Genomic DNA, 24,666 nt, shown 5'->3' on the forward strand with positions numbered 1-24,666 from the left:
AAAAAAAAAAAAAAAAAAAAAAAAAAAAACCGATAATATTTTAAGTTTATGATTATACTCTATAAATTTTAAAGCGTGTGTCTATTTCAAAATGTTTGATTTATTTTTAGACTATGTTTTATATCTAATAAATTACGAGCTTTCAAATTATAAGTATAGCTCTCGGTTGTTAAAGTTTTTTTTTTTTTCCTATTTGGTCCTTGATTTATTTTCAATTTGCTTCATCAGTCTATTAACTTCATTTATTGTTATTCTTTTTTAAAAAAAAAAAGATCCCTAAGTTTATCTAAATTAACCACTTATTCTTTTTTTTATCTTTCCATATTCTTATCGATGAACCAAATAAGTTTTGAAGAGTTGAAGAATAAAAGAAAGTAATAATAATAATAAAATTAAAAACTTGGATGCCCACCTTGATTATTGGCATATAGGCTAGTTGATAAGCATGTGGGTAATACCACATCAGCATGGGAAAAGTGGATGGGTGTTACGCATCAGCAACTAAGCATTGCTGCTGACGAGCCTAGTGGGCTCGAATACTTCTTAGTGGGCTCTGGTTGTCGGCCCACGTAGCTTTCTATGAATGGGCCGAGTTCATGGACCTGAATTAAGGTCGTGTGGCGATTTTCATTTTTCAACGAGAAAAGACAATATTTATTTTACCTAAAAAAAGGAGAGAAAGAGAGAGAGAAGCAATATTTTAATAAACTTTCAATAAATGATAACCATTTAATATATATATCGTTTGTTTTTTCAAATGAATTAAGATTCTTATATGAAATTATTGGGTAAATTTTAATATCATTAATATTAATCTGGTCGAGGAAGACACGGCAGAAAGACGTAGCCGTACGATTAGCAAGCCTCGATCGAGTGAGAAGGGCACAGGGAACTCGGTGTCGATTGTTAATCGCCTTTACCGAACTCAGACAGGTTCTAAAACCCTTAAATTCCCGCTTCCGTCACCTTCTTTCCGGCGAGCTTCGGCGCCATGAGTCGCTACGACAGCCGCACCTCCGATCCCACTTCTTACCGCGACCGTAGAAGGTCTCTCTAACTTCCTCCTTTTCCTCTTTACGCTTTCGAATGGGGGTTTTGAGTTTTTTTTTAATGGTTCTAGGTTTTGCGTCCTTGTTTAATTTCCACGATAATGTGGGACTTCTCGAATTGGGTAATGGGTTTTAGTTGCTTGGAGAATTACATCGTAGCTGATTGAATAGTATTCGGATTATGGCTTCAGTTGGACTTTTTTCAGCTTTTTGTAGTGGCGAAGGGTTTTCGTTGATTATACGAAGAGTTTAAAAGCTGTTTTTGGTTTCTAAAATATATTTGTTCTCTTCCCTTCTCATTGGAGCTGGAACGTAATTGCATAATTGTTTATATATCTTGTTTTCTCTCGTGGGGTTTTATTTTACTTTTTCTTAATTTTATAATCGAGGCTATCTATTTAAAACAATCATGGACTGGTGACTAGATAATGCGAGTAGTAGATTTTTGTAAAGAAGAAACTTGATTAATTTATTGAACTAGCTTTCAGAAGCTGTTGTGCCGAAGGAACACTTGGAAAAGTGGGTCCCATTTAGTGAGGTGGTGGAACTGTGTAAATACCTGCCAATTGTTTTTTTTTTTTTGTTCCTTTGGCTTGATCTTGGGCTCCTTCACCTGTTTCCATTTTATTTTTTTATTCTTCTTTCGAAGATTAAACTCTCCAAATTTAATCAACTACTGATTTCTCATTACCAATCTTCTAAATTGGCCTGTTTGTAAGTTTCTTTTGATTGTAGATGTAGCTTAGTGTTTTTTTTTTTTGGAAATTGATGTATCTACATTGACTTCTTAGGATAAACCACCTGGGTGATTCTTTGTTTATTTTCTTAAATAACGGGGCTCTCTCTTTCAACCTGTTTTTTGGGGTGCTGCAGTGATTCAGGTTTTGGTGGGTCTACAGGCTATGGCAATTCAGTGCGATCCTCCTCTAGCAAGAGTGACTATCATGCTTCTGAGGCCCCAAAAAAGGTGGATTTGGATGGATTACCTCATTTTGAGAAGAACTTCTACATTGAGGCATCATCAGTGGTGGAAATGACAGATAGAGAGGTTGAGGAGTATCGAAAAAGGAGGGAAATCACTGTAGAAGGTCGTGATGTTCCAAAACCAGTCAAGTCTTTCCGTGATGTTGGATTTCCTGGTACATTCCTTATATTTCATTTAATGGTCATCTTTCAAGTTTAAGCATCATTCTTGAGTGTACATTTTTTCATTATAATTTATGCATGCAAAGATTATGAACATATGAAGCGTGTCAGATTATGTCATGCAAGAAATTGCCAAAGCTGGCTTCACTGAACCTACTCCTATTCAGTCCCAAGGATGGCCAATGGCACTTAAAGGTCGAGATCTCATTGGTATTGCAGAAACGGGGTCGGGGAAGACACTTGCATACCTTTTGCCTGCAATTGTCCATGTCAATGCCCAGCCAATCCTTTGTAAGAAAATAATATGCAAATTGTAAGTGTGCCTAATTGTGGTCGTTATGTTCAAATGGACTGATTTCTTTTTTTCATTTCATAATTTTTCTCAGCTCCTGGAGATGGTCCAATTGTGTTAGTTCTAGCTCCTACTCGTGAACTTGCAGTTCAAATTCAACAAGAAGCTACAAAATTTGGTGCATCTTCGAAGATTAAGAACACATGCATATATGGTGGTGTTCCCAAAGGACCTCAAGTACGTGATCTTCAGAAAGGTAGATGGTGAAATAAATTCAAGATGCCCATACTAACCAAGTTTGAGGTGTCAATGAACACTTCCTTCTTACTACCATACCTAGTGTGATTATTTCTTGTTTTTTTGTTTCCTCTTTTCGTTGTTTATGATAGCAAGATGACTGACCCCTTCTTAAAATACTGACACCAGGAGTTGAAATTGTAATTGCTACACCGGGAAGATTGATTGATATGATGGAGTCACATCATACAAACTTACGAAGGGTTACTTACCTTGTACTGGATGAGGCTGATCGGATGCTAGATATGGGATTTGACCCTCAAATACGAAAAATTGTTTCACAGGTTTAAGTTCTACTCTACATGTTATTACATTACTGTCATTACTGTGTGTCTTTGGTCTTTGCATAGGTTTAATAGATCTAAGATAAAAGTTCCAAAAAATAACAAGTAAAAAGGGTAACTTTCTGGTAGTTTGGGACCTCTGGTTTGTTCGAAAACCCCAGTTTTGGGATGTTTTGCAACTCACTTTTCTTCTAGACCTCTACTCTCTTAAATTTTTTTGGGTCTGAAAATTTTGCTGGAATTAGGTTTTGTATGATAATGCAGACTCTAAATGAATCGGTTGTTCAGAAAATTTGTTAAAACTGAGTTGTATTTTCTTGGCTTGTGGTGCAGTCCTGGTTGACAGCCAGCTTTTGAGCCAAGCATTTATGTGTGTTTTTGGTGGCTTTACTTGTGCTCATTTTTTATGGGTTAGTTGGTGTTGACATTAAATTGTGTTGTGCTTAAATCTTATAAGTTTCTCAAATGCTACTTTATTTTCAATACAGATTCGGCCTGATCGGCAAACTTTGTACTGGAGTGCTACCTGGCCTAAAGAAGTTGAACAATTGGCCAGGAAGTTTCTATACAATCCATACAAGGTAAAGACTCTTAACTCATACATCCATATGAGGGGACATAAATATGGTCTTCTGTTGCAACATTATCGTGAGATCTCAGATTGGTTGGAGGGGGAATGAAACATTCCTTATAAGAGTGTGGAAACCTCTCTCCCTAGTAGACGCGTTTTTAAAACCTTGTGGCGAAGCCCTTGAAGGGAAAGCTGAAAGAGAACAATATCTGCTAGCTGTGGGCTTGGATTGTAATCAATGGTATCAGAGTCAGACACCAGGCGATGTGCCAGCAAGAACGTTGGCCCCCTAAAGGGGTGGATTGTGAGATCCCACATTGGTTGGAGAGGGGAACGAAACATTTCTTGTAAGGGTGTGGAAACCTCTCCCTCGTAAGGGAAGTTCAAAGAAGACAAAATCGGGCGATTATTTTTACTGTTTCGAAAGAATTCATCGTGAAATAAAGTTTTTATCTTTCAGGACAACAGCTGAAGACGGTAATTGCAAAAAAATTTCTTCAAAATATAAATATATTACTATTCTTTCTCTTGTGGAGGGAGGGGGAAGGAGAAGGGTGGTCTTTAATATTCTTAATGTTGTAATCGACTTTTTTTGTTTATGTAATTTGCACAGGTCATCATTGGTTCTCCAGACCTGAAAGCTAATCATGCCATACGCCAACATGTTGATATCGTCTCTGAAAATCAGAAATATAACAAGTGAGTGGAGCTTGTGGGATCTTTTGTCGTTTACTTATTTTGTTGGGGACCCATTTCCCATAAGCCGGTCAGGGTATGATAAGAAGTAACTGGTACTGACTAGTTTTCCAGATTGGTGAAGTTGCTGGAGGATATAATGGATGGGAGTCGAATCCTGATCTTTATGGATACCAAGAAAGGCTGTGATCAAACTACCCGACAGCTTCGCATGGATGGTTGGCCTGCACTTTCAATTCATGGTGACAAGAGTCAAGCAGAAAGGGATTGGGTCCTCTCAGAATTTAGGTCTGGCAAGAGCCCTATAATGACGGCTACAGATGTTGCTGCTCGTGGTTTAGGTATGTATTGTATATGAAAATTTTAAGGGCGAGGGGGCGACAGTTTACGGTACTTATGTGAGATCCCACGTCAGTTGAGGAGGAGAACGAAACATTCTTTATTAGGGTGTGGAAAACTCTCCCTAGCAGACGCCTTTTTAAAAACTTTGTGGCTGAAGCTTTTGATGAACCATTTTATTGCTCTCTCTAATATTTCCTAATAATGTCATTCCATTGCAGATGTAAAGGACGTAAAATATGTAATAAATTACGATTTTCCTGGATCTCTTGAGGATTATGTTCATCGAATTGGTCGAACAGGAAGAGCTGGAGCAAAAGGAACTGCATACACTTTCTTCACCGCTGCTAATGCAAGATTTGCGAAAGAAGTCATAGCGATTCTTGAAGAAGCTGGACAGAAGGTTAGTCCTGAACTGGCAGCAATGGGTCGTGGTGCGCCTCCTCCTCCCTCAGGTTAGTTATTTCCATGCAAGTGAAATGGTGTTCTTGTTCCCATTACTGCCAAAATACTTTGAAGAATCAATACCAAGGATAAAAGGAATAGTAATCAAGAATGTTGTTGAGTATCAACATTTCATCTTAATCAGGTCATGGGGGGTTCCGAGATCGTGGAAGGGGTTTTGGTGGTGGCCGATCATGGAGTTGATTATCAAACTTGATGACTTCAGACAATTATTAGTGTCCTGCAGTCACTGTGTTGCCATTGCAAAAGTGGGTATGCCGAATACTACCACTTAACCCTTCGAACAGACCCATCTACTCTACTTTTACCAACACATGACAGGAAGGTGAAAGTTGTTTGGGATTTTGATGTACAAGAAAGAGTTCCATTATTTTTCCCTAGAAGAAAAATGTTAAAGTCAACGTGTATTTAGTAGACAAATTGTTCAAACATGCTGCAGTACTGTATTTATGATCTTTTCTATTGTGTTGGAAAGTAAAACTCTTCATTATTTCTGACCTCTCTATGAGACATTACCAAAGATTTACAGGGTTAGTATATGAACCAGAATAATTTGCATGACCAGTTCCACGAAGATCTTTATGTACTTGTTCAGTCTAAAATTTGCATGACCTATTTGTCTGTTTCTAGGTTCGGAATTGGAGATTAGTTTGGACCCATTGGTAGTTATTTATTGTCTTTTTTGTATGGAATTGAAGTAACTATGTATCAAGAAGATTGAGGTTGATGAAGAATATGCTTGTCTTGTACCAATTTATGAATGCTAGTGAAGTAAGAAGCTTTTATGTGAAGGCTGGTATCTATAGAAGATGATTATTGAATGGTGAATTTTTTCTTCTTGGAAAACCTTATAAATGATTTATTCACTTTATACAAACGTATAAATGAAAAAAGATTTGAACTTTTCCCTCCAAACCACAAATTCCCCAGTTGGGTCTTCTCGTTCATGGATCTTCGAGCAAGTACATGCAAACTCAGAGCTTGGTCATCGCCATACAAGTCTCCATTAAAATTAGGTCGTGAAAATGGGCGGCAAGAACATTGATCTTCTTCCTTTAATGGGGCATTTAGTATCAGGAAAATGGCCTCCATTTTCTTCCAAATCCTCAATCGATCCGTCCTGTTTTACCTTCACAGGGTACGTTACGAGATGAACACCTTTCATGTCTGCAACTTCTTCTCCACTGTAAATTTTCCATGATTCGTCTGCTATTGAACGAACCCTTTCTACGCATTGCAAGTTTTCGGGGTTTAAGAACACCTCTTCGAATCGTTGAGTATGTTCGTACCAAAGCGACAAGCGGAATGTTGAAATGTCTCTTCCATTTGGCAATTCTTTTCCGTCGTTTTCTAGTTGGTAGCATCCGATCGCTATCTCTGTATCTCGTTCTCCGTCCATGGATCTTTGGTTCACGTTTGCGGATCCGATCAGAATGTACAAATCGTCCACTGCAAACACCCACATATTTATGGTTAGTTTCTACTTCTTCTACACTTTTGGTTTAAATCGTTGTAATTTGAATATGTAATGAACCCATCATCACTTTTATGGATAATAGATTTGTCATTTGTGTTTGTTGAAATGAGATCCAAAACTCTTGAATCAATTCTTTGTTTCTTTTGCGTTATTATGTTATTAAAACTGCCCTCTACATGTTTGTTAAAATGCCCCTTTGAAACGATGTTCGGAATACTTGAAAACTTACCTATCATGACCTTCGAATGGACATAGACCATAAACCTTCTATGGTGTTGGGCACTCCAGTATTCTGTTGCATGTTGTGGACTGTGAGGGGGAACAAAGTCCCACTTTCTCTCTTCTTCTCTGTTTGCAAGGCAAAAGAAATTCAAGTAGTCTCTTGGATGGGCCTTCTCCCCAGTTTCTTGGATTGCTTCTCCAATCAATCTATACATCATTGTCATTGTCTGCCTGGTCCAATGTAGCATATCCTCTACTGATTCACTCTCTGGTGGCCCTTCTGGCCACATTGGAATCACTACATAAACTGCAAACTTCTCCCTTGCCTTGATCTTATTAGCCACCTTGAGCGCAATCTCGATCGGTATTAAATTCGTGCATCCGCAGTGTTGATCTTTGTCCCACAAGTGACACCCTCCTATGAAATATTGGTTTTCGATGTAAATAAATCTCTCGGCTCTTCTGATAGCTTCGACATATGCCTCGTGGATGGTACGTTCAACCGTCAAGTTTCTGAAAACTTGGCTGGCAGACAAGTGGTTGATAGATCGAAAAACTTGTACGTTCCAATCCTTTTGTGGGTTTGTGTTTGATTCAAGTGGGGGCATCAGTTTTAGTAAGATGCTTGTTGGGACTAGCAACGAAGCATCTGATTGCTTAGTCCATCGTTGCTCAAAGTTTGTTAGTATATCCCAAGCAGCTTCACCTGTTACGCGAGCATGAACATCATGCCATGGCTCTCTTGGCCCTCCTTTTTGAAGCTTGGCTCCTGATATACTCGTTTGGTAGAAATCACAGCAGTGGGATTCTGTGTTCAAAGTATGGAACAATGAATGTTGTTCTGTGTCATAGCGACCATCACAAAGATCTAGACCCCCAATGAAACTCATAATCTCCCTGTTCCTTGCGTTGATGTGAGTTTGAGCGTCTACTGTTATGGTCTTCTGATGATGAGAGAAAATTGGTGGAGACATAGGATGTAATTTGGGGCACAACCTACATACAACTTTCGAGTTCGAGAAATATGCCCGAGCATCTTCATCATGTGTTTTCATTATCCCAGCATTCTTGATGATGGGAAGGGATGTCTCGTCGTCCCATATCATTAGTCTCACTGCTACTCCTTCCTCTGCCTTCTGCTTCAACAACTCACCAAGCTTTACTCCCAAGGCATAGGGTATATGAGTTTGAGGGTCTCTTACCTGATCACCAAAAGAGTATTAGCGGTTAAAAATTCATGGACTAAAGTTTGTACTTTAACAAAGATAGGTGATTGTTTGTATTTACCAGCACCATCTTTGGATTGAAGGACCAGCCTGCAATGTAAACCAAATGCTTTGCATTATCTATGGCCTTATACACATCTTCCCATAGCCTTCTTGGCGCGCTCGAACCGTGAAACGGAGGTTGAAACGTAGAGACATGGTGAGCATCTTGATATAGAGTCACATGACAGTTGGACCTTAGAGGAAACGTTGCATTTCTCAGCCCCTTGTACTCTCCATTTTCCAGCACCTTTTTCCAACTTAGTTCATATACTGCCGGTTGAAACCATAGCATGAATCTAAGTCTGAGCTCTGGACTCGGCTTCCCATTTTCCATAAGAAGTGGAAAGAATCCATTGATGAAACTTGATTCTTTCAAAATCTGTTGGGCTTGGATCTGGAATCTTCCCAATACAGAACGAGTTGTTCTCATTGTAATGGTGATGGTAGATGTCAATGGATGCGCACATAGAACTCGGAATGTTTGGTTCCAAACACGGTCGTATTCATGGTTTGTTCGAGCAACCTCTATGTTGTTTATCTTGATGGTCACATAGCTTTGCTTTCCTCCAGAAAAGATACACTACAAGAGAGAAAAAACTGTTATATTATTCTAGTGACGATATAGAAATTGTATTATTCGACGTATTAGACAAAAAGTTGAAAGTTTATAGACCTATAAACACAACCACGAAAGTTCAGAGACTAAACTTATAATTTAAACCTCATTCTTATGATCTAAGACTTACATCCAGTGGTGATGACGGTGTGTATGTAGTTGCATGGAAGACGGTAACTTCGAGCGTGCCATGGAAGAACTTATGCTTTCCCTGAACTGTCATAACTTGAAACAATTTTGTAGGAGAGTGAAGGAAAGAAAGAAGGGAGAATATGAGAAGTTGTAAGGTAGGTGCTATTATATGAGGTGCTGGAATTAGATAAGCAGCAAGAAAGGAGGAGAGGTAGCTTGGAATTGAATGCAAAGGGTCTGAATGGAAGTTGGAAAAACTTGTGGAATTTTCCATGTCAATCTTAGAGGTAACCTATTGGTCCACTATTTTATGCTTCAAGCCCAATTCTCTTAAACTCCAATCACATTCTTCATTTCTTCCCTTCAACACCATGTGAGTGAATATTAATACCTCTCTTCTTTTTCCAACGGACTTTAGGTTTAATGTCTAACTGATTACGTGATCAAAGGGATTAATCCCGTTTTGACCCAAACTTTAAAGCTCCTCTATCAATAATTTTAATCACACCATTGCTTGTGGTGCAATGTTTGCTATCACCATTCATTTGTAACCATATATTAAAGAAGTAATTAGGAGTGGGTGATATTAACAAATCTCTTCTTATGATATCACGTTACCCCAGTTGGCCTTTGCGTGGACAATTCGGTGTATTGTCTTTTATGTTAATAATATTAATTAGAATAATAATAAATTAAAAATTAATGAAAGTTAGCATTTGAAATAAATAAAAATAGGCCCAGCCCCAGGCCCAAGCCCAACCCCAACTCCAACCCCTTAGGTCCAATTGAACCGAGGTTGGGCTTCGTAAACTTAAGTAACTCAGAAATTATTCAAATAATAAAAAGAAAAATAAATAATAATCGAAAGGAAACAATAAGAACGCAACATGGGGAATTGGGGGAGTTGTTCGTTTCCATTTGGTATTTTTCTTTTATGTTATATTTGATTATTTATTTATTTATTGAAAAAACAAAACAACAACGACTATATTTCCGAAAACATGTGCCGACATAGCGACATTTTTACAAAATTGCCAACTAATTTGTTTGTACAAATGGCACTTTCCTTGTTGACCTTCACTTCACGAGGTATACCCTATATCCACGTGGCTCTTTCCCATTGGCTGTCTTGTACTAGTTTAAATTCTAACTTTTGATTAAACCTCAGGAGTCAACATTTCATATCAATTTGTAGGAATAACTTTTCATCACAAAACTTAAAATTAATTATACAATTCAATTATTGTAATGCTTAGATTTGCATCATAAAATAAGTCATTAATTTTGAAGTCATAATCGTTTGATTTCAACTAACTCACATCATACCTAATTAAACTTTATAGGATAATTGACATTTATCCAAATTAAAATATATAGATAGGGAAATGGCTAAAGTTCTTTGCTGGCTTTCTTGGGCTCTTCTAGGCCGTCCTGTTATTATAATTGCCTTTGGTTGTCCCCACGAAGCTTAGTGTGGTCTTGTCCACACTAGAGTCCAACCCATATCTTGTTTCAAATAGTGGTTGAATGTGTTGGATCTAATTTCTTTATTCAAGGAGGATGGAATCACCTATGCTCACTTCCATGCACTCTCCTACATTTCTTGTGTACCTAGATGTCCACAAAGAAGTGTCTTTGTTCTCAACTTCGATTGCCTTTCTCATTTTCACATAATTCTCCCTTCATAAATTTTTATAAGGAACATCGTAAAAATTTTATGTAGAAAATTTGTGGAATAGAGCCGAGGTTAGAAATGGAGATAGGAATGTAATTCCTGTCCTTATATACTTTTTTTTTTATTTTCTTTCTAAAAACTTTATTCCCCTTTATTAACATGGGAAATTATTAGTTTGGTTTAATGGAAATTATAAAAATACTCCTTTTTTAAAAAAGAATTATTTTGGATGGTTTCTATGGTTTTAAAGTGAGCTCAATGACTCGTTTCAAAACATTGAGTGGCGTGTAAATTTTTAAAAAGTGTTTTTATGCCTTTTTCTTTTTTTTAATAAGGAAGCAGATTTAAGAAAAAAAAAAAAAAAAATTAATTAAGCTCCAGAAAGGGAGGAATAGAAGCAGCATTGCATAATTTAATATATAAATTAAATTTGAATAAAATAAATAAATGGGAAGAAATGGGGCAATTTATTGGCGTAGTAATCAGTGTTGATTTCAGATCCCCATCATTTTCTTCATCTCTGTCAATCTCCAATTCTCCCAAAAGCCAGTCAAAACCAAACCCCCTTCCATCTCCGCCGGCATAGTCATGACCTACGGCACCATTCCGACCTCCTCCGCCACTGCCGCCGCCAACCTCGAATACATTTCCCGCGCTAAACAGCGCTTCAAAGACGGCCTTGGCCACCGCCGTCCATGGCGTCTAATCGCCGACTACCGCTCCTTCACTCTCCCTTCCAACCTCCACGACACTCTCTCTCGCATCAAAGTCAACCTCGCTTACTTCCGTATGAACTACGCCATCGTCGTACTCGTAATCCTCTTCCTCGCCCTCCTCTGGCATCCGATCTCCCTCATCGTCCTCATCGTCATGATGACCCTCTGGCTCTTCCTCTACTTCCTCCGCGATCAGCCTCTCATTCTCGCCGGCCGCGTCGTCGAGGACTGGGTGATTCTCCTCATTCTCTCGATTTTCACTATCGGCTTCTTGTTCTTGACCAACGCCACGCTCAACATTGTCATCGCGCTTCTGATCGGCGCCATCGTCGTTGTGGCGCACGCCGCCGTGAGGAAAACAGAGAATCTCTACTTGGATGAAGAAGCTGCTGGATTGATGGCTCCTGGATCGTGATCGGAACTCATTCCTGTTCTTAATTGTAGAGGTTATTCTTCCATCTTCTTCTTCTCCTCCTGATTCCTTTCAGTGATATCTGTTCTTGTTCGAATTTAAAATTGATGAAATTACGTAATTCGATTTCTGCTTTCCAATTCCACTTGATTTATCATTCTTGTGATGCAAATAGGTTTATTGTTCTTCGTGTTCTTCATGTTCTTCATTTTTCTTTTCTGATTTGCTCTGTTGACTGTTTATTTTGTGTTGTAACTTAATTTATTAGCTTGTAATTGTCGACATTCTGATTATTAAGTTACTTAAAAATTCCTATTTCAAAAGTCCAATCCTTATATTTACTTTTTAAAATTGATAATCACAATACTTCAGAGAGGGAAATGTTTATGCACTGCCAAAAGGATGCATTGGTATCTTAGTCCTTAATGGTGGAAATAACAAGGTATTTATAGCTAAATTAATGCATGTAATTAATTATATTACTTTAAGTAACTTAATAATTCTTAGTCAAGCCCTTTGTATATAAAGACTTCCTACTTTGAGTGCCTTATTTATTTATTTATATTCTTTATTATGTAGTTATTCAAATATTGTTTAATATATAATCAATATATAAGTATTATTAAATCAAGAAGGGCAAAGAGGAAAGTCTTTAAATTAGGAAGGAGCAAAAAGGAAAATAAAAAGTTTCACCCTCAAGCCCCATTTAGATAGCGTAGATAGGATTTATAATTTAGTATTTGTAGTGGATAGAATATTAAAAAATAATATTAATATTAATATTAATATTAATAATAAAAGAATATTCAAACATTATATATATTGTCTAGAATATACGATCTGTGCCTTTGATTATCCATCAAACAGTGTAAGAAAAGCCACCAACCTCATGTAAGAATTGATATGACATTTTCATATATATTTTAATAATTTGTTAAAACTAAAATAAAGGCGTAGACTAAATAATTAAAAATAGATATTTTAATAGTTTATGATTTTTATAAAAAATTGAAGTAGTAGGAGCTTCTTACTGTGTTTAATTTAAGTTTCATTTACGTTCGGCGTTCAAACATGCATACATTGTAAAAACAGCTCAATCTAGTTGATTAAAAGCTTCCATCGTCACAATTCATCCCTATCGATACCGACAAAAGAGATCGAGAGAAGAAGGTATGTGAAGAACACCTCCCTTGATATGGCAAGAAAGTAAAAGGCATATTCAAATGTGAAGTTAGGAGATCACCTTCATACAGGTTTTGCCTTTACACAACTTTCCTACAGAACTTGCACAAAAAAGAACCCTTATATTTTCCAGTTACTAATAATACTACAACTATGCACAAACAAAAGCTTTTAGTGAACAAAAAAAAGAATTGCCCAAAAGAATTAATCGGGGGAAGTACAAATTCAGTATATAAAAGGGTGCAGGCAGTATTGTATATATATTCTAAGAATCCTTACCCACTTCTTTACAAATCACTTCCACTTGAAGTCCTCCCTGTCCTGCTGTCCCTTTCCCAGTAACTTGGTCTTAAACTCTCAACACACACCTTTTCATTCAACCTCTCTATGGGCTCTTCTGAAAAGGACCCACTGTAGTTTTGCTGCTGCTGCTCGGTCCACATCCGTCCACTCCGATTTCCCACATCGTATCCCGGAGTTGACAAGTAATTAGCATCCACGACGAGGTCGCCCTCCAGAATCCGTAAAACCTTCACAATTCAAAGCCAAAATGAATGGTCAGGTCCATTCATACTCACTTGTATCACTAGCTTTTAGACACATTTTGATTTCTACCACATTCTTGTACAGAAATACAATATCTTGACAAATGACTAAAGGCACTAAAAACAAGGTTCTTCACCATAAAAACGTATTGACAGATGATATCTCATGGAATGAAAAGTAAGTGCTATGAGCTGTGGAAGTTGTTTCTTATCAGATGGTTTTAGATGTGATGTCTCTCACCTGTGACATACGAGGCCTGGCGTTAGGATCCCTTCGGATGCATAACGATGCGGCGTGCACCATGCAGTACACCTCATGCTCTGTGAAGCTATTCCCCAACCTCGGATCAATCAGTTCATCAATCACAAGTTCATCCAACAGGGGGCGTGCCTGACATGGAAAAACAAAGTATGAACAGTTAAGAACTTGAATGTAAGAAATGAATATTGAAGTAAGGTGTTAAACTTTCATATTCATACCCATTCAGTGAGACACTGTTGACCTTTCGGCCGACCAAGGTCTACAGCTTTTCTTCCCGTGATTAGCTCCACCAGTACTACCCCAAAGGAATAAACATCAGCTTTCTCTGTGATTTGGCCACTTTGAGCATACTCCGGAGCCAAATACCTACACCACAGAAAATCAACTCATTCAATATGATATGCAAGTAGGCATTATTGATAATGTGTACGTGATATGATCAGATGTCTACCCAAATGTTCCAATAACTCTTGTCTCAACGCCGGTATCGCCATCAGGCTGCCACCTCGCAAGGCCAAAATCTCCAACCTAGTAGGAAAAAAAAAAAATGAAAATCAGACATTGCCTTGAAGAAATGTTTAAAGGAACCAGAAGAATGATACACCAACTTCAGCAATCCCAAGGAAGATAAGAACATGCATAGACTATGTTCAGACTGTAAGGTAGTTTGCGATGCACTGCTAGCTAATATTGTCTTCTTTGCCTTTCGGGATTTCCCTCATGGTTTTTAAAACACGTTTGTTGCTAGGGAGAGGTTTCCACATCCTTATAAAGAATGCTTCGTTCTACTCTCCAACTGATGTGGGATCTCACAATCCACCACCCTTTGGGGCCTTACGTCCTTGCTGGCACACTTCCTCGTGTCCACCCTCTTCAGGGCTCAGCCTCCTCGCTGGCACATCACCCGGTGTCTGGCTCTAATATTATTTGTAACAGACCAAGTTCACCGCTAGCAGATATTGTCCTCTTTGGGCTTCCCCTAAAGGATTTTAAAATATGTCTACTCCGGGAGAAGTTTCCACACCCTTATAAAGAATGTTCGTTTTCCTCTCCAACTGATGTGGGATCTCACCGTTATTTTTTTTGCCAAAGAAAATCTATGAACACCATGGGAAGTATTTTATATATGTTTGCCAAGAAGATGGGAAATATTGGTACCAGTGGTTCAAAATCATGGGTGATAAGAATGTTGTTCGGCCGCATATCCCGGTGAACAATGCAACCTACTCTACATTCTTCATGGAGATATCGTAGCCCCCTCGCTGCTCCCACGGCAATTTTCTGCCGTGCAGTCCATCCTAATGGCTCTTGTTGGCGTCCTGAAAAAATTATACCTTGAAACTTACTCATCAAAGCATTTAACCAAAAACTGAAAAAATAATAGTAATAACTAAACATGACCAAATGATAGGGGCAGAAGTGCTTGAAGTCAAAAGATTACCATATAAATGAGAATCCAATGAGCCATTGCAGATGTACTCATAAACCAGTAACCTTTTTTTCTCCTCTATACAAAAGCCAATCAACATCACAACGTTTCGATGTTGTGCACAGCTAAGAACTTCGACCTCTGAACAAAATTCATGGTCTCCCTGAGAGCTAGCTAGTTTGTGCTGCTTGACAGCAACCACCTGACCGTCCGGGAGTACCCCTCTGTGAACAGATCCATATCCCCCTTCTGCAAGAAAGTTGGCTTGTGAAAATCCACCTGTAGCGAGCTCAAGCTCAGCGTAGCTGTACCACCTTGGAGGCTTCCCAAAAACTGGTGCCTTGTGTTGACATATTGAGCATAATGGAGGCGGTCCTGGTGGCGAGTTCCTGGATAACGAAACTGCATCTCGAACGTCCCCATGAAAATCATTGTCACTTCTATGGCTTGACATTTCAATTCGAGCTTCTCGATCAAGTTTCGTAAACTTTGGTTGAAAAGCTTTTCTTGTTGACATTTGGTTCAGATCATCAAATCTCTGTGACCTTCCAGTTATGTGTTGTGAGGATTGAAGATGAGAAGAACTTAGAAATTCTGTCATCCATGGTTGGAATCTTAAGCTCCCTGAAGATACAGATAAATTTTCAATATCTAAGTCAGAACTAGCTGCATCTACTTCTTTATTTTCCTTGATAACAAATAATTCCTCTTTCTTTGTATCTCCATTCATTTCAGAGTTGAAAAATGGTGAAGTTCCAGGATCAGAGCTCGACACCGACGACGTTCCAGCTTCCGTCGCAGTAAAAGGCGTGCCCAACTCTGGACTGCTACTGGGAGTCACAACCGGTCCTCGAATAAAATCCAGAGGATCATTATGTTCCTTGTGATGGCTTTCAGACCCTTCATCTATATCAAAAGGTAAGGGAGAGAGCACTTGTGGTTCCTTTTTTTGAGACCCAACCAAGTTCAAGCGAAGAACTTTAGGCTGAGATCGCTTCATTACCACAATGTTGCATTGCAACTCTTCCATGCAGCATTTCTCCTCATGTTTGAGCTGTCTGAAACAATTAGGAAATTACATAACACATTGTACAGAGAAAAAATTCGATGTGGGATAACTGAGAAGTAGGCAGAAGAGGGAATTACTTGTCTAATACAACCCAGGAAGCATGAACTCTCTTAGCCTCTGCAGTTACAGCCCCACTAGGTGACCCAGAAACAATTTTAATTTTCACATTTATCTGCAACAAAAGAGGTTCAGTTTCAAGAAATATGTTACTCCTTAAACATGAGAAAAACACTAAGGTTCTTGCCTTATTTGGATCATAAACATCATGAAGCTGCAGGATCATCTGCGAGCAGGTATCACTAATATCATACTTCAGCTCCGAGGTTGTCCCAGAGTGAGCTTTCTTTTGACCGCTGGCACAGTCACCGGAAAATCTTGGAAAACCCCAGAATTTTCTACCTAAAGAATTCAAGGTTGGATCATCACTAAATGCTTCAGTAGTTACATGAATGAAAATGAGGGAAATAGAGAAATGTACCAGAGGTTTGAGAAGGGACAACAACAAGCAGAGTTATGCAATCTCCAATATGAACAACATGAGTCAACGCCCAAACCAATGCAGTTTTAGGAATTTCTTTGGAAGCCTTCACAGCAACAATCACCTTCTGGACATCATCAGAACCCTTGTCCTGCTTCCCCCGCTTCTGCTCTCGACTCATTACCGCGTTGAAATTTCTACACTCTATAAGTCAATTCTCACACCCCAAGAAGCAGGTATCGCCACTGCTGCTCAAAGACATGGCTGAGCAAGAACCAAACCAAGAAACATATACATTATTGGTCTGTCCCACAATGTTGGATTCAAGTAATATTCACGACCGACATGCTTATAATTCAGTCCAGTCTAGAATGACACGACCCTTTTCACACCAATTTACATACGTTACCACGCAGCATTTTAGAGCATAATCTTAAACATCGACATACCCCAAAACTTCATTAACCCTTGTTCAACTTAAAAACAGAGAGAATCAGGAGATAATTTGCAATTTGTAAATAAAAAAAAAAAAGGAAAGCAAACCCACATGGAGAGCTGATTTCTCTATTGGTTTTTTAGATAACCACCTCCTCTGAGCTATCAAATCATCAGAAAAAATGGCTCTCTCTCTCAACAGGGATTTGAGGGGAATTCAGAAAAAGATAGTTCAGACAACAACATGGTTCACTTCTAACGTCCAAACAAAATAGCATCGAGGCAGTGACAAGACAGAAGCCAGCTCTTGTTGCTGTGTGGTGCAATGAATGAATGAGAGGCGAATCACTTCACACAGAACCCAGCTGAAAAATGAAATCAGTCGCTCAAAATATGATGAAAACCACAAATACAGAGCTCTTAGACTCGCCGCCCACATCGACCTACCGATTGAAAACCCCCCAAAAACAATCTTCAATCAAAACAGAGCAAAAAGAAAAAACAGCTCAGAAACATTTAAAAAAACAAAACCCAGAAACAACTTGTCATCCAAATCCTGGCGAGTGATTACCTTTTCCTTTTCCCCTCTCTTCCTTCTGATGGGTCTCCTTCTTCTTTCACGTAAAGCCAGTTGAGTCACAAAAACAAGCCAAAATGGGTCCGAAAAGAGAGGGTAGACTGAATTTGTAAGGGAAAACGGAGCAATAAAAACAAAAACAAGAAACTGGGTTTTCTTTATTTTTTTCTCTCTTGTTCTTGTTCTGTGCAATGCCAACCACCTCCACCCAGCCCTGAGCTCAGTACAAGAGTTTTTTTTGGAGAGAGAGAGAGAGAAACTGTTGAGTGAAAAGAACAATCAATCAGCTTTGTGGTATGTGTGTCTCAAGAAGAGAGGAGGGTTAAGGATAGAGAAATTTCAAAATCCGTTGGGTCACTCACAAGGGAAGCTAATATCAAAATCAGTTTCACAATCATAACTCCCACAACCTTTATCCATAAACTTTCCTATGATTCCACGTTTCACATCTTATAGAATGCTTTACATATTCCATTTGGTGCTCATTCTCTTCTTTACTCAATTTGAACTTATAATATTACAATGTATTGTTGAAAAATATTATATTTTTTCAATGGGTTAATCTGTTTTTATGAATAGGGAGAATGAATCCAAAAAATAAGCTGAGGATGTATGCTCTGCTTTCACCAGCCTGCAATTCAATCAGTTTCCTCAGCAATTTGCCCAATGAAGTTTTAGTTTGTCAATTTTCTTTAAGGCCCTTCCATTATAATGTAATTACAAAACTATCCTTCCTACTTTGGGTTTTCAAATACTATAATTTCAAAAATAAAGGAGAGGAATTTTCTTTTAAGAATATACTTGGAACAAATAAATGGACCCCAATAACTTTATTTTTATTTCTTAAAATATTTTATTTTGAATTAAAGGCTTTGGTTGATAGAGTATGCTCTGAATTTGAATGGAACCACTTTTCATGTGACCTTATTACCATATTCTAAGTTTTTTTTAGGTATTATTGGGAAAAGTGTGGTTTTATTGTATATATAAAGCTATGCCTAAATGTTTGAGCCAAAGTGCGTTCAAGTTTCCAAAGAAATTATGCCACTTTTGATTGGTTAAAGATACCGTAGATCTTTCTTTTGGAAAATGGGAGGAACATTCATACAAACGGCAACAAAATAGTCTTTTAACTAAGTTAAAACGATCGAATGATACAAAAATTAATATAAAGTTTATATTTTTTAATTTCAAATTTGTAAGGTTCTCAATTAACATATTTGTAAATGAAGAATTTTAGTGTTTAAAAATGTTCGGTCTCAAAGTGTCTTCAATTGAGCCTCCCTACCTCAGTACTTATCATTCTATCTAAGGTAAATCAAGATTAAAAAGCATATAAATGGTCTCACTCTTTTAATTACTGAGTTAAAAAAAACAAATTACTCTAGATTAATTAAACTTAACCGTTTCAAAAAGTTTTTACTGCCTACAAAAATTCAAATACAAATATAGGACAAGAATCTAGAAAAGGGTATATTACTATTTTTATTTTCAATAGTTTTATTATATTGTTTATTTTTATTTTTTTATTTTTTTCCTTTTTTGACATATTTTTTCAAAATAAGAGACGTTGGTTTTTTTTTTTTTTTTTTTTTTTTTTTTTTTTTTTTTTTTTTTTTTTTTTTTGGCTTTACTAAAAAAATTGAATTTTAATTTTAAAGGCCCAAAATTGTAAATAAAGCAATTGGTGGGGGCACTTTCTCCAACACATCTGAAAACCATTTCAATTTTTGAACCTTCTCATTAATGCAAAAACGTGAACTCAACCACAATCCCAAGTGAGCATTTATAACAGACAAAAGAAAAATCTCCACCTTCCCATACTCTCCCATTCGCAGGGCCCTACGTGGGTTCCACTCACCGGGATTGTCCCCGTCGCCTGTCACCGTTTCCCAACGCCGTCGACGCTTTCTCTTCACGCGCGCCAGAATTCGGTGAGAGATTTACCTCACGGATGAGTGACTGTAGCACCTACTCCCTGCCGCTGCAGTGACCAGACGACGTTGTTTTTGGCGGCTGACGTCCTCGGCTTCGATGCCACGTATCCCGGATCGTGTCGCAGCTTTCGAACCCTCCTATTTTTTTTTTTTTTTTTTAATTAAATTATGTTTAATATCATTTACTTTATTAATTTCCTCTCATTATTTTTGGCCATTTCCACAAGAGACAAAAATAAATAAATAATGTGATTTGTTATAAGTGTGTGGTTAATATTAACTAAATGCATTACAACCCACGTTTTCATGCATGTTTTTATATATATTTCTTAATGGGAATGATATATTAAAAATTTTACTTTAAATTTTAAAAACTAAAAATAAACAATTTATTATTGAATTAAAAAAACCTTAATACTAATAATTAAAATAAATATGATAAATATTTTAAAATTAAAACAAAAATTACAATGATATTAATCATATCATTTAATGCATGATTATAAATAAAATTGATTGGAGCGTGATTTGTGTGACGAGAAAGTTTGAGAAAGCCAACAAATCATCTCGCTTATTTTTCTCTTATTTTTAAATAATCTAATAAATATTGTATTATTTAACGACATCAACATGAGTTCAAATTGGTCACACAAATGTCTACTCCATCTTATTTTGTTTTTTTGTAATTTTTTTTCGTCCTTTAATTATAATCCCTAAATTAAGCTCATAGTTAGGAAACAAAAATAGAAATATCAAACCAAATAAAAAAAAAAATACATTGCAAAAATAAATAACAACCAAATAATTAATAATAAAAAATGCAACTTATTCATAAAAAGGGGATGAAATTTTGGAATATCTTGGAAGTAAATATATTGGGGGCTGTGAAATTTTGTAAGTTAATGTGAAATTAGGTAAAATCTTTGATGAATGTGAAGCATTATATTGTGGGAATTGCTATAGTTTGTCTCATGAGTAGAAAACATTGTTTGACAAACTCAACTTTCGGGAAATGGCTTTGTTCCCAATTTTGGTGGCATTCATTGGATTCCAAATCTCTGTCCTTTGTGCTACTTACACACTTTTCAGTAGAGAAACCGAGTCCCAAGAGGTGGATTGTAAGGTCTTACAACAGTTAGAGAGAGAAACAAAAGTTTATTTATAAGAGTGTAAAAACTAATTCTTAGTAAATGCATTTTAGAACTGTGAGTCTGACAATGATGTATAATAGGTCAAAGTGGACAACAAAGGTAGAGTTTGCGTTTTGAATTTTCACCCTATGTTATTGAGCTAAAAGAGGGAAAACTAAGTGTCACGAGCATCCCTCCCTCTATGGTCGAGACATATATATATATATGTTAGACCAAGTAGACGATTTGAAGATTTATGAGAGAGAGAAAAGGGTTGGATTAAGAAGCATACACGAAAAAGAAGAATGAAAAGGAATCAGAATCCAAAGATGAAAGAATAAGAAGCAGAGAGGAGACAAACACCAAGCGCCATTCATGTACGGACGCCACCCAATTGAAAGCAGCAGCTGCAAGCTGCTAGGCTTTTGCTTTTGTGCTTTGGTTCCTGCCCTCAGTTACCCTCCATTCATGTTTCTCCAATAATGCAGCTTTTGCCCACCTCAAAAATACAACTACCACAATTCTATGGGGGACCTCTATGGCCTTCGGGCCAATACATTCGGAGTTGCCTAAGTCAACAACAATGTGGTTGACAGTTTTAAGTCGTTGGATACTCCAGATAGAAATTACAAAAACATTTTGAATATGTATCATACTGTTATTAGAAGACGTATAAATTTTTACAGCTATTAGGATCGATATGGTTGCATCTTAATAATAATTTTGAGACATGGATTTAGATATATTTGATAGGATTATACAATTTATTTGTTATGCATCCAATCAAGTATTTAAATATTTGTGGATATATTTGTATTTCGGACGGTTGAGCTTTGACATAATCGTTACTAAACAAGACTAGAGTGTTACCTCGATTAAATCGAAAGAGAACACTGTCAAGAAAAATGATGCGGTTCAAATTATTAATGGGCCGGAAGTCCTTCCAATACAGTCGGCCCATATTAGAAGAACCGATAGAAGGCCCAATAGAAAACTTGTATATAAGGCCCATTTAGTTTAATAATGACACACTTTAAAAATCGAAGTAATTTATATACATACATTTTTTTTTTAAGCCATGAGATTTACAGAGTAGCGTATCTTCTTACCTAAACTTACTATGTAAAACAAAATATTTGTTGATATAGGCTCGGGTTCTAGAAAGAGTAAAAACTATTTAACATGGTCACCAAAATGTTGCTATTTAATTTTATTTTGTAGCTACCAGACGTGGATGTGAAAATCTATACACTCTCTAATGAGCACCCGATACAAATTTGAAATATTTTATAGATTTCTCTCATATATTCAAATTTCCTCAGAAGAACGTATATAACTGTTTATCTTATTTTTATGCCATTTTAGTGGGTATTTCCCCATCTAAAAAATATTTGTCATAAATTGTATTTAAAAAAAAAAAAAAAATTATGAAGATAGGGGTGGTTGATTAGTTGAATGAAACAGTCCATTTATTTTTCCAATATTAATAAGGTTTAGAGGATGATATGAAAGCAATTGGATAAATTTAAAACCATTCAAACTAAATATAGGAATGAAAACTAAATTTTCATTTTATTTGATAAAAAAAAAAACCAAATTAAATTAAAAATAACAAAATTCCCTTGAAGCCAGCATTCTCACACGTGCAGGTCACTTTATCATGACCCTTCAAGATTATAATTTATACACAACAAATTTTAATTAAATAAAAAAAAGAAAAAGAAAAAAAAAACCCCCGGTATTGAAGAGCTACACCAGAAGGAGAGTGTTTTCTTTGGTTCTACAAACCGAAGGAACGGTTTGCTCAAACTCTGTTTCAATCCCATAAATCTTTTTTTGTTCCTGATAATTTCACAGCCAAAAGCTCTAGATTCTCATCTTCGACGGAGAAGTAATCCCCGAACAAAGTGTTTCAAGTTTTTCACAGAGAGTTTACGCATTTTCATGCTCAAACATCGCTGAATCGGGAATGTTTTGGTGGGGTTTTGTTTTCTTGATGAGTTTTCGAGCTGCGATTATGTAAACCCCTGAGCGATCGGTTGATGCTGTGATTGGATTGGGTGGATTTTTCCTTTTTGCTCTTCTGTATCTGGGTGAGTTGGATTAGTTCCCTGGAGATATGAAAGGTGGCGATGAAGCTATGCCAGCTCCGGCGGCCTCCTCACAGCCTCTGGAGTGGAAATTCTCGCAGGTGTTTGGTGAACGTACCGCCGGTGAAGAAGTACAGGAAGGTATTTTTTCACATTGGACTGTTGTGGAGCATCCCATTTCGGTTTATTTGTTGGATCCAATCGGTATACTGTGCATCAGTTGCAATTAGGGTTTTTATCGTTTGTCCGATCTATTACAGATTGGTTCTGAGTGATTCATTTTCCATTCCGTGGGTTTGTTGAGTTAATCTAATTTGTTGCGCGTTATTTTGGCTTGAAATGGGAGACAAGCGGGTTTCAGTTGCAGAATAATTTAGAGTTCTATATTGAGTTTGTATTCTTCCTTGACGATATCCAGCATTAGTTATTTGTCGATTGATTTAAGTAGTATGAAACTTAATCCGGCAGGTCGCGGTTATAAGTGTGTTTAAAGTTCTTGTTAATATTGCATGCGTTGAAGTATTGGCGTCAGCTCTTCTAATATAGATTTAAGTTTGTTCTCGGGTTAATGGCTGGAAATAGTATCAGTATATCCCTGCTTAACGTCATGAAAACTCACGACTCATACAGATTATTGATTTTGTGCCTTGTAAATTGTTATAACAATCGGAAATGATTGAACGAAATTGGGTAAGTTTATGATCGTGTAGTTAGTATGGGTGAGTTCAGGAGCTTTGATGTAGAGCATGTTTGAGAGAATAAATATACGCATGCAGCATCGGCATAAATCCTGTAGTATTCTAAGATCCACATGGGTCTTAATCTTCCCTGCATTGTTACTTCCTTGCAGTTGATATTATTTCAGCCATTGAATTTGAGAAAACGGGCGATCATCTTGCTACCGGCGATCGAGGTGGTCGAGTGGTTCTTTTTGAGAGGACTGATAGAAAAGATGTTAGTTTGTTTTTTACCTCTGTGGATTTTATTTGTGTGTTCACTATAGAGGACTAATTATGGATTCTTGGTTATAAAAGTTACTTATGTTGCCTTTGTAGCATGGAGGAACGAGAAAGGACTTGGAAAAAAAGGACCATTCAGTTAGTAGGCATCCTGAGTTCCGTTATAAAACAGAGTTCCAGAGCCATGAACCCGAGGCAATCTTTTTCTTTGGCTATATCTGCACAATTCTTTTCTTTTCAGATTAAAGGTTTTGATATTATTCTAGTACTCACGCTGTGCCTGCATTTTTATAGTTTGACTATCTCAAGAGCTTGGAAATAGAGGAGAAAATTAACAAAATCAGATGGTGTCAAACGGCCAATGGAGCACTCTTTTTATTGTCTACGAATGATAAAACCATAAAGTTTTGGAAGGTAGGAAAGTGACATTGTATGATATTTCCAAAATTTTCAGATCTTGATTTGTTAAATTGCTAGAAGTGTTCTCTTAAAAAAAAAAAGGATGGTTTTAAGTAAATTGCATGATAAGCTGCTTTAACCTGCCTTTTGATAACTATGATGAAGAGATATGTTTGATTTTCTTTGGAAGTTCGTTTGTCTGGATGTTTATTTATTTATTTTTCAGGAAGATCTAATTTGATGAGTATATATATGATAATAAACTACTTCCTCACAAATGTCAGTTAGTTGGTGGTTAGTAGTTATTCTTAAGTTTTGACTTTCAATTATGCTTGAGGACTTGATTTCCAATACAGTAGTTAGTTTCCGACCCAGAAAACTTATCTAATAACTTGTAATCTGAATACTAAAAGAAAAGCTGAAAATAGAAACACTGTAAATATTTGTTTTCTATTGTTTATGTTATGCTTTTTTTTTTTTTTTTTTTTTTTTTTTTTTTTTTTTTTTTTTTTTTTTT

At 36.9% G+C, this 24,666-nt stretch overlaps 5 protein-coding genes across 8 annotated transcripts in view; 3 read left to right on the plus strand and 2 right to left on the minus strand.

Annotated features, from left to right (window-relative positions):
- The first annotated feature begins 796 nt into the window (after nt 1-796).
- Nucleotides 797-5,634, plus strand: LOC111452894 (DEAD-box ATP-dependent RNA helicase 20-like). 2 transcript variants are annotated; one of them, XM_023093815.1, is made up of 10 exons: nt 797-1,047; nt 1,923-2,188; nt 2,307-2,486; nt 2,582-2,743; nt 2,914-3,068; nt 3,557-3,649; nt 4,253-4,338; nt 4,450-4,676; nt 4,896-5,129; nt 5,264-5,634. In XM_023093815.1, exons 1-10 carry the CDS (start codon nt 992-994, stop codon nt 5,320-5,322), a joined length of 1,518 nt encoding a protein of 505 aa, XP_022949583.1. In that variant the 5' UTR covers nt 797-991; the 3' UTR covers nt 5,323-5,634. The 2 variants fall into 2 exon arrangements, with proteins under 2 accessions (XP_022949583.1, XP_022949584.1); XM_023093816.1 differs by lacking the exon at nt 2,307-2,486.
- A 343-nt stretch (nt 5,635-5,977) lies between these two features.
- Nucleotides 5,978-9,207, minus strand: LOC111452112 (phospholipase D alpha 4). The gene is made up of 4 exons (XM_023092656.1): nt 8,853-9,207; nt 8,126-8,686; nt 6,846-8,040; nt 5,978-6,588 (listed from the first exon to the last, which is right to left on the minus strand). Exons 1-4 carry the CDS (start codon nt 9,126-9,128, stop codon nt 6,152-6,154), a joined length of 2,469 nt encoding a protein of 822 aa, XP_022948424.1. The 5' UTR covers nt 9,129-9,207; the 3' UTR covers nt 5,978-6,151.
- Nucleotides 9,208-10,976: 1,769 nt separating this feature from the next.
- Nucleotides 10,977-11,936, plus strand: LOC111452555 (PRA1 family protein F2-like). Its single transcript, XM_023093332.1, has one exon. It carries the CDS (start codon nt 11,118-11,120, stop codon nt 11,658-11,660), a length of 543 nt encoding a protein of 180 aa, XP_022949100.1. The 5' UTR covers nt 10,977-11,117; the 3' UTR covers nt 11,661-11,936.
- Nucleotides 11,937-12,851: 915 nt separating this feature from the next.
- Nucleotides 12,852-18,025, minus strand: LOC111452809 (inactive protein kinase SELMODRAFT_444075-like). Of its 2 annotated transcripts, XM_023093709.1 has the most exons (11): nt 17,629-18,025; nt 17,170-17,422; nt 16,623-16,886; nt 16,389-16,543; nt 16,222-16,316; nt 15,088-16,133; nt 14,805-14,965; nt 14,098-14,174; nt 13,865-14,012; nt 13,626-13,775; nt 12,852-13,369 (listed from the first exon to the last, which is right to left on the minus strand). In XM_023093709.1, the coding sequence occupies exons 3-11, from the start codon at nt 16,801-16,803 to the stop codon at nt 13,127-13,129; spliced, it is 2,256 nt and encodes a 751-aa protein (XP_022949477.1). In that variant the 5' UTR covers nt 16,804-16,886; nt 17,170-17,422; nt 17,629-18,025; the 3' UTR covers nt 12,852-13,126. The 2 variants fall into 2 exon arrangements, with proteins under 2 accessions (XP_022949477.1, XP_022949476.1); XM_023093708.1 differs by lacking the exon at nt 17,170-17,422 and having other exon boundaries at nt 17,629-18,024.
- A 4,388-nt stretch (nt 18,026-22,413) lies between these two features.
- The window catches only part of LOC111452369 (serine/threonine protein phosphatase 2A 55 kDa regulatory subunit B beta isoform-like), an 8,352-nt gene continuing 6,099 nt past the window's right edge, over nt 22,414-24,666 (plus strand). For both annotated transcript variants that reach the window (XM_023093048.1, XM_023093049.1), the window contains exons 1-4: nt 22,414-22,932; nt 23,642-23,745; nt 23,847-23,945; nt 24,045-24,164. In XM_023093048.1, the coding sequence (XP_022948816.1) occupies nt 22,821-22,932; nt 23,642-23,745; nt 23,847-23,945; nt 24,045-24,164 (435 nt within the window). In that variant the 5' untranslated portion in view covers nt 22,414-22,820. The remainder of the gene's footprint in view (nt 22,933-23,641; nt 23,746-23,846; nt 23,946-24,044; nt 24,165-24,666) is intronic.

The sequence above is a fragment of the Cucurbita moschata genome, unplaced genomic scaffold (assembly GCF_002738365.1).
Source record: "Cucurbita moschata cultivar Rifu unplaced genomic scaffold, Cmos_1.0 Cmo_Scf00014, whole genome shotgun sequence".
Lineage (NCBI taxonomy): Eukaryota > Viridiplantae > Streptophyta > Magnoliopsida > Cucurbitales > Cucurbitaceae > Cucurbita > Cucurbita moschata.